General features: G+C 44.6%; 1 protein-coding gene across 2 annotated transcripts; it reads left to right on the top strand.

The window, feature by feature from the left end:
* Positions 1-3,232: 3,232 nt before the first annotated feature.
* Positions 3,233-6,257, top strand: KRTDAP (keratinocyte differentiation associated protein). Of its 2 annotated transcripts, XM_032390407.1 has the most exons (6): positions 3,233-3,335; positions 4,724-4,762; positions 4,855-4,896; positions 5,076-5,120; positions 5,777-5,824; positions 6,095-6,257. In XM_032390407.1, the coding sequence occupies exons 1-6, from the start codon at positions 3,249-3,251 to the stop codon at positions 6,131-6,133; spliced, it is 300 nt and encodes a 99-aa protein (XP_032246298.1). In that variant the 5' UTR covers positions 3,233-3,248; the 3' UTR covers positions 6,134-6,257. The 2 variants fall into 2 exon arrangements, with proteins under 2 accessions (XP_032246298.1, XP_032246299.1); XM_032390408.1 differs by lacking the exon at positions 4,855-4,896 and having other exon boundaries at positions 3,249-3,335; positions 6,095-6,133.
* The last annotated feature ends 10,713 nt before the right edge of the window (positions 6,258-16,970 follow it).

Here is a 16,970-nt window from a genome sequence, read left to right as displayed (position 1 = left end):
TTCTCTTCAAAGATTTTAGGCTTTTCACCTAGGTGTTCACCAAGGTCCCAAGGCCCCAGTGTGCAACCCTTCAAATCCCGCATTCCCTCTCTGAACCCACGAGGCTGGCTCCCAGCCCCTAGGTGTGTCTGTAATGTAGCAATCAGGGCTGGGCCTTGCCTCCTACCCACACTCAAGTTCTGGCAGATATGGGGTGGGGTGGGGGCAGGCCTGTGGGAAAACAGGGGTTTATTGGTACTCTCAGAGAGGGAACTAGAACATCAACTGGACTTGGAGATTGGGTTGATGCAGAGCCAGGCTGTGTGACTCTGCCTGACACCATTAACCCCACGTGATGCATCCAAAGAGCTGCTGAAATCCAATGATTCTCCTCCCACCCATCACCCAAACTGCTGGGATGGTGAGAATCCCCTTCCCTTCTTCCCCCCACTTGCCCAACCATGGGACACTGGGCACGCAGGAAACACAAACCCACTGAGGCAGTACAGAGATGCTACATTCTAAAGTTAGCACATATAGCATAAATCATGTAAAGCCAAGATTGCCCTTGAAGATCCATCAGGAAGGTACCAAGTGGAAACAAAGCTGTTGAGCACAGCCAGTTCTCTTCTCCAGCGCAAGAACGGATTTCTTCGGTTGTGCACATTGTGTTCAGGGGCATTATACAGAAGTACCTATCTTTAAACACCAGAACTGTAAAGCCAGAACTAGAACGAGTCAATGGTCTTTAAACTCACACTTGGTGCAACAAGGTGCTCCAAGAGGCACCTGGAGTCTGAGGCAATGGCAGGTTCATTTTGGGGCATACACTCGTGGAGGGCCCTTAATCTCTTAATTTTCTGTGTTCATTTTGCCAAAAGTGTACAGGTTAACTCACTGAAATTAATGCATATATGCTTGGAGCTGCCACCTAGGGCTATGCAGGCTGCACGCCATGAAGGGACACCTGGGAAAGGGGACCAATGGGGGCTAAATGCAGCTTGCCCCCCAACTCTCAGGGCGTGGGTCTGACTCATGCAAGGCACTACGTGGGCTGGTGAGGTCCTTTGGAGGACACGACTCCACAGTACAACACAGGCGCAATCCAGGTGCAGGCCCTGGACTCCCGGGTTCTCATGCTGGCCTTGCCATACACGGGCTGTGTGACCTTGGGTGAGTTACTTAACCTCTACATGCTGTGGTTCCCCAGCCTGTAGAATGTGGATAATTATAGTACCTACCTCATAGAATCACTGTGCTTTTTTCAATGAGATCATTCATTTAGAGCACTTAGTACAAGGCCTGCCACATAATAAGATATCAATAAATTGGCTAACATTATCAGCAGCATTAGCATTCAGTGGAGAGGAAAACACTGGGAAGTCAATTTGTTACAAAAGAACTCTAGAGCTAAACAGATGATGGTGTTTGGCTCATCTGTTGCTTTGGATCACCCAGGCCAAAGTGCTCCTCCATTAGCATGCCTAAGTGGAGGTGATTATACAGTATCCGTTCTCCTTTGTCCATTCTTCTTTCCCTCTGCTCCCAGAGTTGACCCTATGGCTGACAGAATGGTGGTTAATGAGCTCCTTCAGTCACCGTTAATTAATTAGGAAGAATCCATTACACATTAAAAACTTGTGTCCTCCAGAAAACCTTTTGAGAGGCGCTCCACCCGCCTCAGGCATTTTGTTGCTCGTCCCCTCCAGCAGCACTGACTATTGGCCACAGCCCCTGCCACCTGGCCATTTGTGCTTAGTGAGTGTTCCTCGAGCCCTGTCTCCTCAGGTAGCTCCGCAAAGACAGAGGAGGCCTCTTGAGCCTACAGAGGGGCCGAGAGTGGGCTGTGGGGGCAGCATGGGAACTGAACAGAAGCGCCAACTTCTGGGGTTCCCGAAGATCGTTCATGAGTGCCATCTGTGTGTGTTGCATCAGGTCGGGGTAAAGAGGACTGCTCTCAAGTAAGGTCTTGCTTTGTCCTGGCAGTGCCAGTCTACTTCCCCGCCCCTCCCTATGACACCAGGAACCGGCTGGGCCACCTGAACCTCATAGTAGAGAAGGTAGAGAAGGTGGCTTGATTAGAATATTTTGTCACTTTGAGGTGATACAACTCCCAAGTTGGGGGGTGGGGCAGGGCGGTGGGATAAACTCCATGAAATGGAGAAGGCACTCAGAGTTCAGGACCTAGATCCTATCTCCAACTGGGTATCTTTAAGAACTGTTTTGCATTTTTGTTGTTTCCCCCGCCCACATCTGTGCTCTCTATTCCTTGTCTTTGTTCAAGACAGTCATCTCTCTGAAGACCCAAGAGTAAAAGATGGGCAACTGGATAACAGGAGGGGTCCAGCCCTAAAGGAGGAAAGTGTACAACTTGGTGGAAGGATGCCTGAACCCTAACTTATCCAATCTAATAAATGCTGGCTCCGCCTGTCCTTTGTCTAAGGCATGGTGTAGGGGCATATAAAGGTGATTAAGATATAGTTCTTGGTTTCAAGGGACTTAATATTCTAAGAGAGAAATAAGAGAAGAGCATAAGTTATCCCAGGTACAATGCCAGAGAGAAACAAACAAATTGCTATGGCAATTCCAAGAAGGGAAGGGTATGGGGAGTTGGGGGGGGGGAGTGAGGGATGATGGGAAAACTCAGGGAAGCTTCATCCAAGATGGATGTTGTGTTCCGAGAACTAGAGATGACAGAAGGGCATTTTAGAAATAAGCAAGAGCACGGGAAGATGCTTGGAGGACCAAGAAGGGTTTATTTGGTAGGGAGTCCAGTTTGGCCAGAATGTGGGGTCATGTGCAAAGGAGTAAAAGAAGTCAGAAAGGCAGGTCGAGGCCAGAGCATGGAAGGCCTTCGATGCCAGTCTAAGGAGTTTATACATAATTGGGTAGGGTGGGAAAAAGCCCGAATTATAAGAGCAGAATGAAGGATATAAGGGAAAGAGACAAAGGCGAAAGGAGAGGTTGCTTGGGTGCCACGGCCTATCCTTTGGAGGGACAGGTTCAACCTGTCTCCATCCCAGCTCCATTGGCATGAAGCACCCCATTGCCATCTCACCTTCCTAGTGCCTGAGGCAGAATGTGCATTGAGAAATTCAAGGTAAGTGGGGAACAGTCTACACCTCCCTTCCCAGAGCCCCAGGGGTGGGTGATGGGATCTGGGGGTGAGTCAGTGGGGTGGGGACCCCATTTCTGCTCACATCCACCTCCCTGGGAATATAAAGGGCAAGCGGTGAGGCCCTGCCTCAGAGCACCCCAAACTTGACACCATGAAGATCCCAGTTCTTCCTGCTGTGGTTCTTCTCTCTCTTCTGGCACTCCACTCTGCTCAGGGGGCTTCCCTGGGTAGTTCTGAGGTGAGCACATCACCTGGATTCTCTTTCTCTTACCTATTACCTTGCTTAGTCCTCCATTTCTTTACCTTCAATGCATTACTGGATGCGTGGCTCCTATTTTTGGAGATTATCAGAGGCTGAATGAAAAGCAGGGGCTCTGAGGAAGGGAAGAAAGGAGGAAGTAGACAAAACATTCCCAGGAAGACATGTAAATGGAGGTGCTTTATTTCTGGAAGGGATGGTGAGAGTATAGGCGGAGGCTGGACAACTGAATCCTGGGAGGAGACAGGGGCTGGGGTTGTCGTCTGGGCTCAGCTTCACCTGTGTTTCGTCTGTCTCCCAGGGAATGGCTTCCAGGTGACTGGGAGCTCCCTACTGTCTCTGGAGCCTAGGCCATAGCAAGGATCCTTAAGAGGCAGTCTCTAGTCAGGAGGAAGCTGGAGGCCCCTCTCTCCCCATCTTCTCCCAGGTTGGGGGAGAGTGTCCATGCTGGATTTAAAAGTCTGAGATGGGGTCACATACACAATTGCTTGGGACCCAAGCAAGTGAAGTCAGTGAGCAAGCAGGCTGGTAGGGCCCCAGGGAAGGTGGAGTGAACCTGCCCAATCTAAAAAGGGACAGTCTGTATACCTATCTGACTGCTGCTAAGCAGGAAAATGTGCCCAGTGTGGCCAGAGTTTTTAAATTTTTGGGAGAAACCAGAAATCTGATTTATGTATTCTTACTAATTAAAAATGTTTTATTCAAATTAAAAAACAAGCCAAACTACTATGAGAGCTAAACATTTGGGTCTAGCCCATAGGATACCCATTTGTGACCTTTATTGTAGAAAGGAAGAAATAAGGGACAATGAAGCCAGGCAACTAAAGTAGGGAGAACAAGATGGGGTGCACTGAGGTCTGGGGCAGTGACTACACGGGGGAGGGAAATGGTGACTCCGACTTTGGTGGCAATAGTCACAAAGCAAGCCAACCTCAATTAATTAAAGGCAGGCAGGGCACCTAGGCAGCTTGGCTCCTACCTGTGTGCTAATCTCCCCCACCCAGCTCTATGGGTTAAGTGTAGGAGTCTCAAGAACACCCCAAGTCAAATGCACAGCAACACTAGCCCGATTTTCTCGGGAGGAGTCCTCTCTTCTCCATCCCTTGCATCTGCTGCCTACCATGGATGCAGGCCTGGGCTTTTAGCTTCTCTGTCTCACACACACCACTCTCCAATCTCTCTTCTTTGCCTTGCTGTCAACCATCTGTCTTACTGGAACAGAGCAGGTTATCTGAGGCCCTGTGGTGGAGAATGGGCTATATCCCTTGGGGACTGGCCTATGGAGGAAGGCAGGGCTGGCAGAGAGGGTTTGGGGACAAGGACTCGCCATTATGTGATCCTTTGGTTTTCTCCCCTTCACCTTCCAGGAGGAAACCACCATTGGTAATTATGCGGCAGGCCCTGAGGTAAACACCCCATTTTCCCACACTCCAGCCTGAGTCTGTGCCCTCTTCTGTGCTCCTTTGCCACTTTCTTAACACCCCGTCTCTTTGCCTAGGCCTTTGACGCTAACTTCCTGAACATTGACAAGTTGCGCTCTGTAAGTACCATTCTCCAGTGCTGACCCCCACCCCCAAACATCCACACCATAAAGGAGACCAATGCCTTAGTCAACAGCTTGCAAAGCCGCCGTGGACCCCTCACCTTTTCCAGGGGGCTGCGGGCTGAGCTCTGTCCTCCCCTGGCACTGACCCTCTTCTGGTCTCCCTGTCTCCACAGGCTTTTAAGCCCGATGAATTCCTGAACTGGCATGCCCTCTTTGAGGTAAGTGCGTGGGCACCCCTTCTCCTTGACTGTCTGTGGTCTCTCCAGCGTAGGGTCCACACATTCTAGTTCTAGCCCTTTTGGTTTTTTCCTGAGCTCTAGGAGGGAGTAACTGCCCTGCTTGACAGAAGAAAGTTTCTTGAGGACGCTGACATGGCCACACCTATTTTCCTAACACGGCAGTGGGGGAGCAGAGTCACAAAGACAATTCCAGAAAAGGCAGAACTTAAACAGACAGGAGTTTATTTGAGTCCCTTTATCATCTACGAAGAAACTGAGGCCCTAAGCTGGGTGTCTTACTGGCACTTCGAGGGCGAAGTCAGTGACAGCGCAGGCACTGGGGCCTACATCACACGACTCTGCACGTACTTCTACGTGTCCTCATGCAAATGTCTCTGAGCCTCAACTTCCTCATCCCTGATGTGGGCCCGCCAGTACCTACCTCAAAAGGTAGCTGTGCAGACCAAATGAAGGCATGCCTATGGAGCAGGTAGTATAAGGCAGACACAGAAAAAGGGCTCAGGAAAAATTAGATCTTCCTGTAACTGTAAATGATAACACCATTGCCACTACCGAGAGCTCATTCACTGAGTCTTTACTGATCCGTGTTCACCTGACTTGTATCACATCACTCTCATTCTTTTTTTCTCTTTTAGTCTATCAAAAGGAAACTTCCTTTCCTCAACTGGGATGCCTTTCCTAAGGTAAGAGGCGGTGGGCAGTACAAGGACAGAAGCTGGGGATGGGGGAAGAAGTTGACCATCTGGGAGGAAGGGTGAGGACGGGTAACAGAGGATAAACTGTCCTCTCACTGAAGCTAAGGGAAGTCTCAGCTACTGTAGAGAATGAGAACCCAGATCAAGGCAGGGATTCCTTTCTATCTCTGCCCCATGCTGTTCTGGGCTTCCTCATGGAGGACTCCAGCTCCCCGCACCCAAGGGTCCCCAATCTGACCATACCCTCTCTCCCTCCAGCTGAAGGGTTTGAGGAGTGCAACTCCTGATGCCCAGTGACTGTTCCCTTCAAGACCAAGCACTGCTGACACCCACTGGAAGAGGGGCTAGTGTGGGCTCTGGTCACCATTCTATAAGTGCTCTCTCTAGGCTCAGTAACACCAATAAAATGTTTTCCAATCTACCAGCTTCTGTATCTGTGTCTGTCCTTATCCCATCTGGCTCTAGAAGGGAATTAGGATGAAGTAGGCTCCAAGGCTCGTAGGCAGAAATCTTGAATTCTGAGAGGGTAGTAAGCAGTGATGTAGGAGGAAGTGGGGAGGGCTTATCAAGATGGCAAAAGATGCCGTGTCTTACTTTCTCAGTACTGGCTGACGTACTTGGGGAACATGACTCTGTGAGTTGTTTACTAAGATTTTCAAGGAATCAAACCTGCTTCCCTCCCTGAACTACTGGTACCTTCCCCACCTGCCTTCTGAGAACCTGATTCCCTTGGTGGGGGCAATTTGGTATAAGAGAGCTGTCTGGAATCCCAGGCTCAGAAGCCAGCTGAAATCATATGAGCTCATCTAAAATCTTTTTTTAAGAATTAGGTAGGTTATAAATAAAGAAAAGTAGTGATGTGATCCTGGGCCTTTCTAAACCTCCACTTCTTTATCTGTGCAATGAGAGTGGAAATAAACAAGAATGATAATAACTACCCTGTGGTGGTGTTATGAAAGTCAAAAGAGATAAGGTATGTAAAGCCCCTTGCACAGGACTGGGCATATGGTAGGTGCTCGACAATGACGCGTTCCCTCCAATCCCCCAGAGAGCTGCCCCAGTGACCCAGATTCATTATTGACTCCCTCACCAATCCATCCATCCATCCATTTACTGCAAAGGTCTTGAAACATGGAACGGATTCCATCTCAGTTCTGCACATGTATTCTGTATGGAATCTCTGTGTCTGCTCTGGGTACTTAAAATGTTGACTTAGTTGAGATTATTTCTGGTTTCTCTTGAGAACTGGGAAAATTGGAGAGCAACGGACTTGAGATTGGCTTAAATCCAAGTAACAGCTGCCCTCTTTACAGGATGTGGTGCCAGATCAGTAAAATTTCCCTTGGCAAGTTTCACTTATTTACACTGCCTTTTGGCCTCTATCAGAGACTGAGTTTGCAAACTGTGGCCTGTAGCTTACTTGAGGAAGTGGACTACAAAGGGAAATTAAACTTGGGTAGGGAAGCAAAAACTTCCTTCTACCCTCTGAAATTCTGTGGCTGGCCTAAGAATTAAACTGACATAAGACAGATTAACAGGAGAAAAGCATACAAAGTCATTTAATATATTTTTACACTTATATAGGAGTCTTCGGAGGAAAAAGGAAGACTCAAAGGAGCCATTAGGCCCCAAAGCTTATGTACCTTTTTACACACGAATGACAGATTGTAGGGATGTGACGAGACAAAGGGGCTTGGATTGGGGGCAAGAAGTTGTGGGAGTGATTAGGATACATAGGGGAAACTAATGGGAGATAAGGGTTATTTTAGTATGTTTGTTTGTACAGACTGGAATTCATTTCCAGACTCTGCTGATAAGAATGTTCTTCTCTTCCTGGTACAGGGAGGGCACCTTTCTCAAGGAAAATTTTATGGTAGAAAGGGCAAGGTCAGAGAGCCCTTCCTGCATCTGCTATTTCTCAATTGCCTTCAGTTGAAAATAATCAATATGCAAAAAGCAGTGTATTTTGGGGTGGCATGTTCTGAACCCTTTACTTGGCTCCTGCTTCCAAAGAGCTTCCAGACTAGACAAATAAAACATGTACATGTTGCTTATACCCCTTCCTCCTGGTTAACTAAAAATCATAGACACATACACAAACGGGAAGCAACTTATAAATGGGATCATTGACAGAAAAGAAAAAAAAATGGAGGGTGCTCACGTACCACAATCAATTAAAATATTTAGCAAAGACTGAATGCTCATAATTGCAGTGATAGGAACTAGAGTAGAGGAAGAAGGTGGGGAGATCCTCAAGATGTATGTATTGAGTGGCTAGGTTTTAGGGGAGGCCAAGAGTCAGCACACACAAGTCACGAGCATCTTTGAGATAAAGCAGTAGTTCTCAAAGTGCAGACCTTCGATCAGCAGCATCAGCATTACATGGGAATTTATAAGAAGCACGAATCCTTGGGCCCCACCCCATATCTATTAAATCAGAAACTGGCGATGGGGCATAGCAATCTGTATTTTAACAGGCTCTCTAGATGATTCTGATGCACTAAAGCTTCAGAACCACTGAGAAAAGGAAATTCAGAGAATGATTAATATAAAATTCGGGACCATAGTTACCTCTCAGGGGAGAGACCATCATGTGATAGGGGAAGGGCACCCAGAGGGGGCTGGTGACAGAAGGCTTCTACTGTTCATGTTTTTATTTTTTCCTTAAATATATCATATTGGAGGAAAAAAAAAATCTTTTCCTTCTACCCTTCTAGGTTTTGGCTAGGTCTCTGTAACAAAAGACAGATTAACAAGAGAAAGGCATACAAATTTATTTAATATAAATTTTACATGACATGGGAGACTTCATAAGGAAATGAAGACCTGAAGAAGTAGTTAAAACTGTGTGTTTTTGTGTTGGGTTTGGTGAAGAAGAGTGGAAAGTCATGGAGAAATGTGATAGGACAAAGGGGGTATAAACTCAGTGTGGTAAACTGGGGGAAACTCAGCAAGGCCTGTTCATTCAAATTCCTCTTGGGGGAGGGTGTTCTCCCTCCTGAAGATAAAGATGATCCTTTCCTCAGGGTATAGGGAGGGTACTTCTCACATGAAGGTCTTAGGACCTGCTTCAGGGGAAGGTCAAAGAGTCCTTCCTGCACCTGTTTTCTCAAATTCCTTCAGCTGAAATATTCAGTATGCCGAGGCACCATATTTTGGGGTAGCATGTCCTGAACTCTGTCAATATACGTTTTATACACACATATATGTAACGTTTCACAATAAGATATTACTAAAACAAGCAAATATCTTTGAGTAACTTGTGAGTGCTAAGGGAATTACAGAGAAAAGCAATAATTTGAGTCTATGAAGACCGGAATCTTATGGAGAAAAAAGAAGCGTAGACATGTTTGTGTAAATGAGTGATGGATATACTCTAGATCAAATGAAACTGACAATAATATACCAACATGGGCCAGGTAATTCAGAGGATTCAAAGAATGGAAGACGAGACCCCCCATTCCCTGTGAAATGTGTAGGATGAGGAAGAAGCCAGGACGGAGTCACACTTCACTGGATACTTCACACAAACCACAAATGTATCTTGGGTGGATAATGCCACCCACTAAATGGGATGTAGAGATACATGTTGAGATATGAACAATCACTAAGATATAGTAAAATGAAAAAAGAAAGCAGCAGAGCAGTGTGAGCAATATGTTGGAAAAAAAAGATGGTAAAAATAGATGTTCTTACATGCATAAAATAGCTCTAGAATAAAACTCAAGAAGTAACAGCTTTCACCTCTGGGGACTGATGTACTTTCATTATGAGTCCTTTTGGATTTTATGAAAAAAATTTTTTTACTCTGTGCACTCTTACATATTCAAAAGAATATGTTAAAAACGAAAACTCTCTAATACGACAAACAAACAAGCAAACAACCCTTTGCATTTTAAGGTAACAGGGCCCAGCCCATGAACTGGCCCAGACTGGGCACTTCTTATTTATTTATTTTTTTTGTTAAAGACTTTATTTATTTATTTGAGATAGAGAGTGAGAGAGAGAGAGCATGAGTGCGGGGACAGAGGGAGAGGGAGAAGCAGGCTCCCCACTGAGCAGGGATCATGACCTGAGCTGAAGGCAGATGCTTAACTGACTGAGCCACCCAGGTGCCCCAGACTGGGTATTTCTTACTGAATGAATAAAATCAATTTCCTATACATTCACCATACCTCTTTGCTACTTTTTTTTTTTTAAAGATTTTATTTATTTATTTGACAGAGAGAGAGTACAAGCAGGGGGATTGGCAGGCAGAGGGAGAAGCAGGCTTCCCGCTGAGCAGGGAGCCTGACCCGGGGCTTGATTCCAGGACCCTGGGATCATGACCTGAGCTGAAGGCAGACACTTAACCAACTAAGCCCCCCAGGCACTCCCCTCTTTGCTACTTAAAGTGTGGTCCTTATTGGTGGAGTCTATACCACAATGAGATACCACCTCACACCAGTGAGAATGGCTAAAATTAACAACTCAGGAAACAACAGATGGTGGTAAGGATGTGGAGAAAGGGGAACCCTCTTACACTGTTGGTGGGAATGCAAACTGGTGCAGCCACTGTGGAAAAAGTATGGAGGTTCCTCAAAAAGTTAAAAATAGAACTACCCTACAACCCAGCAAATTTGCACTGCTAGGTATTTGCCCAAGGATACAAAAATACTGATTCAAAGGGGTACATGCACCCCAATGTTTATAGCAGTAATGTCCACAATAGTCAAACTATGGAAGAGCCCAGATGCCCATTGACAAATGAACGGATAAAGAAGATGTGGGGTGTGTACGTGTGAGAATCTATATCTATCTATATCTATATCTAGTGGAATATTATTCAGCCATCAAAAAGAATGAGATCTTGCCATTTGCAACAATGTGAATGGAACTAGAGGGTATTATGCTAAGCAAAATAAGTCAGTCAGCGAAAGACAAATAGCATATGATTCCACTTATATGTGGGATTTAAGAAACAAAACAGATGAACATAGTCCTGGAAAGGGAAGGAAATATAAAATAAGATGAATTCAGAGAGGGAGACAAACCATAAGAGATGCTGAACTCCAGGAAACAATCTGAGGGTGGCTGGAGGAAGGGGGGCGGGGGTATGGGGTAACTGGGTGATGGGCATTAAGGAGGGCACTTGATGTAATGAGCACTGAGTGTTACATGCAACTGATGAATCACTAAACTCTACCTCTGAAACTAATACTACAGTATATGTTAATCAATTGATTTAAAAAAAAAAAAAGGTGTAGTTCTTAGACCAGCAGCATTAACATCACCTGCCTCGGGAGAAATTCAGACTCTCAGCCCACACCAGAGCTAAGGAATCAGAATATGCATTTTAACAAGACATGCCCCCTCCCATGGTTCGGATGCACAGTGAAGTTTGAGAAGCACTGCCTGAGGCATTATGTTAAGTGCCGTGTAGAAATGCCTTCTGAGGGCTTATGATCCAGCTGAAGATAAAGGAAGTACACAGACAGAAAGTGCTGGATGCTACTAGAAAAGACATGTTTAAATTCAGCAGAATGGAGAAATCCCTTTTGAGTCAGGGTAAGAACACTAGGGGAAGTAACTTTTGAGCAGGGCATTAATGATGGGACTAAAAAACAACGGTTTGATTGATTTCAGTCATATGTGGAATTTAAGAAACAAAGCAAATGATCATAGGGGAAAAAAGAGAGAGGCAAACCAAGAAACAGACTTTGCTATAGAGAACACACTGATGGTTGTGAGAGGGGAGGTGGGTCGGATGCACGATGGGGATCAAGGAGTGCACTTGTGACGAGCACCGGGTGTTACATGGAAGTGTTGAATCACTAAATTGTACACCTGCAGCTAATATTACACTGTATGTTAACTAACTAGAATTTAAATAAAAACTTAAAAAATAAATCAACAACAACAACCTCTTTGGTTACCTTCAGAGGCTGCTGAGAACCAATTCATGATTTTGAGAACTGATAAATAAGGGGAATGGCTAAAGCATTTATTCTCTTTCTTGTATAAATGTACCTCGGGGCAAACCAACAAGTTTTCTTTATACAAGGATTTGCAGCTAATAAATGCAGATGGAACAATAGAACTATAATATTACCATTTTTTGGCAAGATTTAATAAAATAATGGACTGAGGCTGGCGTCAATGACTGCTAAAACTGCCCGATGAAAGGCTGACAGGGAACTTTAGAGTGGTGGGTCGGGCTGACCCCCTGTGAACCCATGGATCCACCCGACACTAAAAGACTTATAAGGAGACCTGTCTCTGCAAATCTGATACAAGAGAAGGGATGGATCACCACTGTGAAGTATTCTGGCCACAACTCAACCCCAAATCTGACTAAACCTCTGGAATCTAGATCTAACCACCAGTTTGCAGGGCGGAAAAAGTACAGAGGAACCTGGTAAAGGGTTCCAGGGAGAAATTAGCAACCCCTCCCCTCCCCCCACGGCCTGCATTTCCCATGGGAAATTCTAGAGGTCTAATAACTCTATTTCCTTAACAAAAATATTGTAGGAAAAAAAGAGAAAGGGGAGAAGGAACTTAAAGATAAAAACAAATTTAAGGAGCATATCATGTAAATGCAATGTATAGATCTTGTCTGTATCCTGATTTGAACAAATCAACTAAAAAAAAGATTCATGAGATGATAAACTGAACACTGACAGATTGATACTGAGAAATTATTCATCTTTCTCCGATGTGAAATGGTACTGTAGTTATGTTTTTAAAAAAGAATCTTTACCTTAGAGATACATAATGATGAATTTACAGATGAAATGATAAACTGGGATTTAATCTGGTGGGGTGAGTAGGCTGGGGTATATACAGGAAATAAGGTTGGTAACTACTAAAGCTAAGTGATGGATACATGGGGGTTCATTATACTAGCTTTTCTAACTTTTGTATATTTCAAAAATTTCCCTAATAAAAGTTTTTAAAAATATTTTTTAAAAAGCATACCTTCATACTTTAGGAGCAAGGGAGAGGACAAAGGACAAAAGATGGTCCCCATTCACGGACAAAGCTATACACACTGAACTGATAGTGCGGGATCCCGGCCTGGGACGCTGTAATTCAGCTTGGCTATTGTGGAGGTGTTGAAGGCTAGAAAGGCAGGTTGGGTCAGATGATGGAGGGCATGAATGCAAGGCTGAGAGATTTCCACTCCATCCTGTGGTCAGTGAAGGTGGTCATAGCCACAGCCACAACTGCAACAGCTACCCTTATTTGGCTGTTATCACGAGCCAGGCTGTATGCCCAGTGCTTTGCATATATTATCTCAGTTGATCCACATAACAACGCTAGCAGGTTGGTATCATTTCCCCATCTTACAAATGAAGAAACTGAATCTCAGAGAGATAAAGTAATTTGTTTAGGCTCACGCAGCCAGTACCTGGCAGAGTCAGGATTAAACCCGCCCACGCCTACAATATTACCCCCACTTTAACTGCACTAGTCCTAACTTTGTTTGCTTTATCTATAGGGGTTCCATATAAGATTTTGCTGGACAAAATTCTTCCATTCCTTAAAAAAAAGATTTGGAAACCACTGCTGTGAATGATGGACAGCTGCTGAAAGCATTAAGGCAGTACTGCCTAGTGTTTAGATCACAAGGTTTTTGTTTTTTGGGTTTTTTTGTTGTTTTGTTTTTGTTTTGTTTTTAAATCAGTCAGATGTGGTTCAAATTCCATTCCTACCATTTTATTAGCTATGTGACTTCCATGTGGCCATGCTGTCAAGGCCTCAGTTTCTTCATTTGTAAGGTGGGAATAATATCGGTACTTCATAGGAGTTAAGAAACACTCAACAAATATTAGCCCAACTTCATTCATATTAACAAATGGCAGCTGTTCTTATTATGCTATACATCTCATCTCCAGTCAGATCAGGACCCAGACAGATTCGTACTTGGAGAACTGATATTCATGTCTGCATTCATTTGCTTTCTTCCAGCAGATGAAGAAACGGAAGCTCAGAAAGGTGAAGTGTCTTTCCCAAGGGCAGCCTGGGAGGACATAGCAGAGCCAAGTTTTATACCCAGGTTGTTAGACTCCAAAGCCGCAGACCTTTAACCATCTTAATTTCCTGTGTCCGTAAGACATAAAAAGCTCCCAGGTATTGAGGGCCCACCAAGTGTAAGCTACTGTGTTAGGTACTTCACCTTCATGTTCTTATTTAATTCTTAGAACTTTATGAAGTAAGTACCATTATCATGTCCATTTTACACAAAGGAAAGTAAAACTCAAAGGAGAAAAGCATGGCTGGGTTTACCTTGCTGTCACTGAAATTTCTCATCAGAGTCCTGAATGATAGAATCAAGACTGAGGTACAAAGTTGTGGATATGTGCACCCACTATCCTCCTAAAGATATGCTAGAAACTCTTCATGTATACACAAAGAAGTAGGTATAATGATTTTCACAGTAGCAATGCCTGCAGGAGCTTAAAGGTGGAAACCACCTAAATGTCCATCAATAAGAGAATGGAAAACTAAAATATGGTATATCCATCCAGTGGAATGGTAGGTATTCAACAGTAAAAATGAGATAGAGTTGGGGCACCTGGGTAGTTCAGTCGGTTGGGCATCTGACTTGATTTCGGCTCAGGTCATGATCTCAGGGTCGTGGGATGGAGCCCCGTGTCTGGCTCTGTGCTCAGCAGGGAGAGTCTGCTTGAGATTCTCTCTCTCCCTCTGCCCCTCTCCTCCATGCGTACTCTCTCGCTCGCTCTCTAAAATAAATAAATAAATCTTTGGAAAAAATATTTTATTTTATTTTTTAAGTAATCTCTATACCCAACTCAGGGCTCAAACTCATAACCCCAAGATCAAGAGTCACATGTCCTACACACTGAGCCAGCCAGGCGCCCCTGTAATGTTTTAATTCTTTTTTTTTTTTTTTTAAAGATTTTATTTATTTATTTGAGAGAGAGAATGAGAGAGAGAGAGAGAGCATGAGAGGGGGAGGGTCAGAGGGAGAAGCAGACTCCCTGCCAAGCAGGGAGCCCGATGCGGGACTCGATCCTGGGACTCCAGGATCATGACCTGAGCCGAAGGCAGTCGCTTAACCAACTGAGCCACCCAGGCGCCCCTGTGATGTTTTAATTCTTAAAACAATCTGATGCAAATAGGTTATGCAAAATGTTAAGATGGATAAAATTAATGTGTACACCAGGCTTTGTCAGTATGGTTTATCATATTTTTCTGTATGTATGAAAAATCTCATAATCAAATATTTTAAAGCAATGACAACAAAGACACTTTAATTTCAACCTGCCCAAAGCCATTTCAGCCATGAGGGAATTCTGTGGCTGATACAGCACTCCTGGTGCTACCCCCTCAGCACATTTATCATCACTAAAAACACCTACGATTTGTTATCTTTTTTTAAAAAAAATTTTTATTTATTTATTAGAGAGAGATATAGCAAGAGAGGGAACATAAGCAGGGGGAGTAGGAGAGGGAGAAGCAGGCCTCCTGCAGAGCAGAGAGCCTGATGTGGGGCTCAATCCCAGGACCCTGGGATCATGACCTGAGCTGAAGGCAGATGTTTAACAACTGAGCCACCGAGGCGCCCCTACAATTTGTTATCTTTATATTACTCTAGAATTGCACTGTCCAATGCAGTAGCAACAAGCCACATGTGGCTACTGAGCACCTGAAATGTGACTAACCATAACTGAGATATGGGCATTTTGCACACATCAAACTTTAGACATTACAAAAAAAAAAAAGAATATAAGTATCTCACTATTATTTTTTGTATTACATACTGAAATAATACTTTGGATATATTAGGTTCAATAACATATTAAAATTCAAATTAATTTCACCTGTTTCTCCTTACTTTTTCAAAATTTGGCTACTGGAAAATTTTAGATTACTCATGTGGCACACATTACATTTCTAGTAGATACAGCTGGCCTAGAAGATGATCAGTCCCATGAGGCTCATGGGAACTCTTTTCTTTCCCAGTGTATGCCTAGCATGTAGTGCCTGGCACAGAGTAGGTACTCAAAAACACTCGTGAACTGAATGAAGGACTGGTTCTCTTGTCTGAGCCTGTGCCTACATCTGGGCATGCTTAATCAATCAAGCCTCTGTCAGAGACTGCCAAACAGTAACTTCCCTTCACCTGTTCCCGCTGAGAGGCCCCTCTCCAAGGTACCACACAATCCTGGCCCTACAATAATGGCTCAAATATCTCCCACAGCAAGAACCTCCCTTCATATGATTCTCTCACTCCCTCTCCAATAGGCAAGGATCCCTACCTTAAAGTCCCAGAGTGTCTCTCCCCTCTGATGCCCCAAATTCCTGATAGGATGTGTAATCACAGGGTCACTGTGACAGTCTCAGAGACCCTCCCCCACCATGACACACCTCATTCCCCACACACAGCGCTCCTCATCACTCATTCTTAACGTAGCATCAGGGATCAATGTCCCTCCAGCACTGGCGACCTGATGAGAAGATCCTTCAGGGCCTCCAACTATCCACAGATCCCCCTTACAGCTTATTCTCAGGACAGCCCTCCTCATGAACGCCTAACAGAACATCTGGGGTGCCACCCCTATGGAAGCAAGCGACAGGAAGACTAACTTTTGACTCCTTATATTATCCCCAAATGAGATTATTTAGCGAGGCAGACTGACCAGATTGAGAGATCGTGATCTCATTCACCGTACTACTTAAAAAGTATGTCCCATTACCAGGCCACCTTGTTAATTCTTATAACTAAAATCGTCTTCACAATCCTATTGCCCTAGATATACTTTTGTATAATTCGTTCCATGTAAACCTTTAAAACATGGCGCAATGTTTTAACAAAGCGTGCTTTGGTATTGTTTCTTTTTTTTTTTTTTTTTTAAGATTTTACTTATGTAACAGAGAGAGACACAGTGAGAGAGGGAACACAAGCGGGGGGAGTGGGAGAGAGAGAAGCAGGCTTCCCGCTGAATAGAGAGCCCGATGCGGGGCTCGAACCCAAGACCCTGGGATCATGACCTGAGCCGAAGGCAGACGCCTAACGACTGAGCCACCCAGGCGCCCCTTGTATTGTTTCATTTCTTGATATACATCAAAGAAGTCCCCCCAAAGTCTCTTCTGACCTCAGAGAATCCCTGAGGTCCAGCTCCCTCCC

The sequence above is a fragment of the Phoca vitulina genome, unplaced genomic scaffold (genome assembly GCF_004348235.1).
Source record: "Phoca vitulina isolate PV1807 unplaced genomic scaffold, GSC_HSeal_1.0 scaffold58, whole genome shotgun sequence".
Lineage (NCBI taxonomy): Eukaryota > Metazoa > Chordata > Mammalia > Carnivora > Phocidae > Phoca > Phoca vitulina.
Note: the sequence above shows the minus strand (reverse complement) of the source record. Positions and strands in the feature narration are given on the sequence as shown.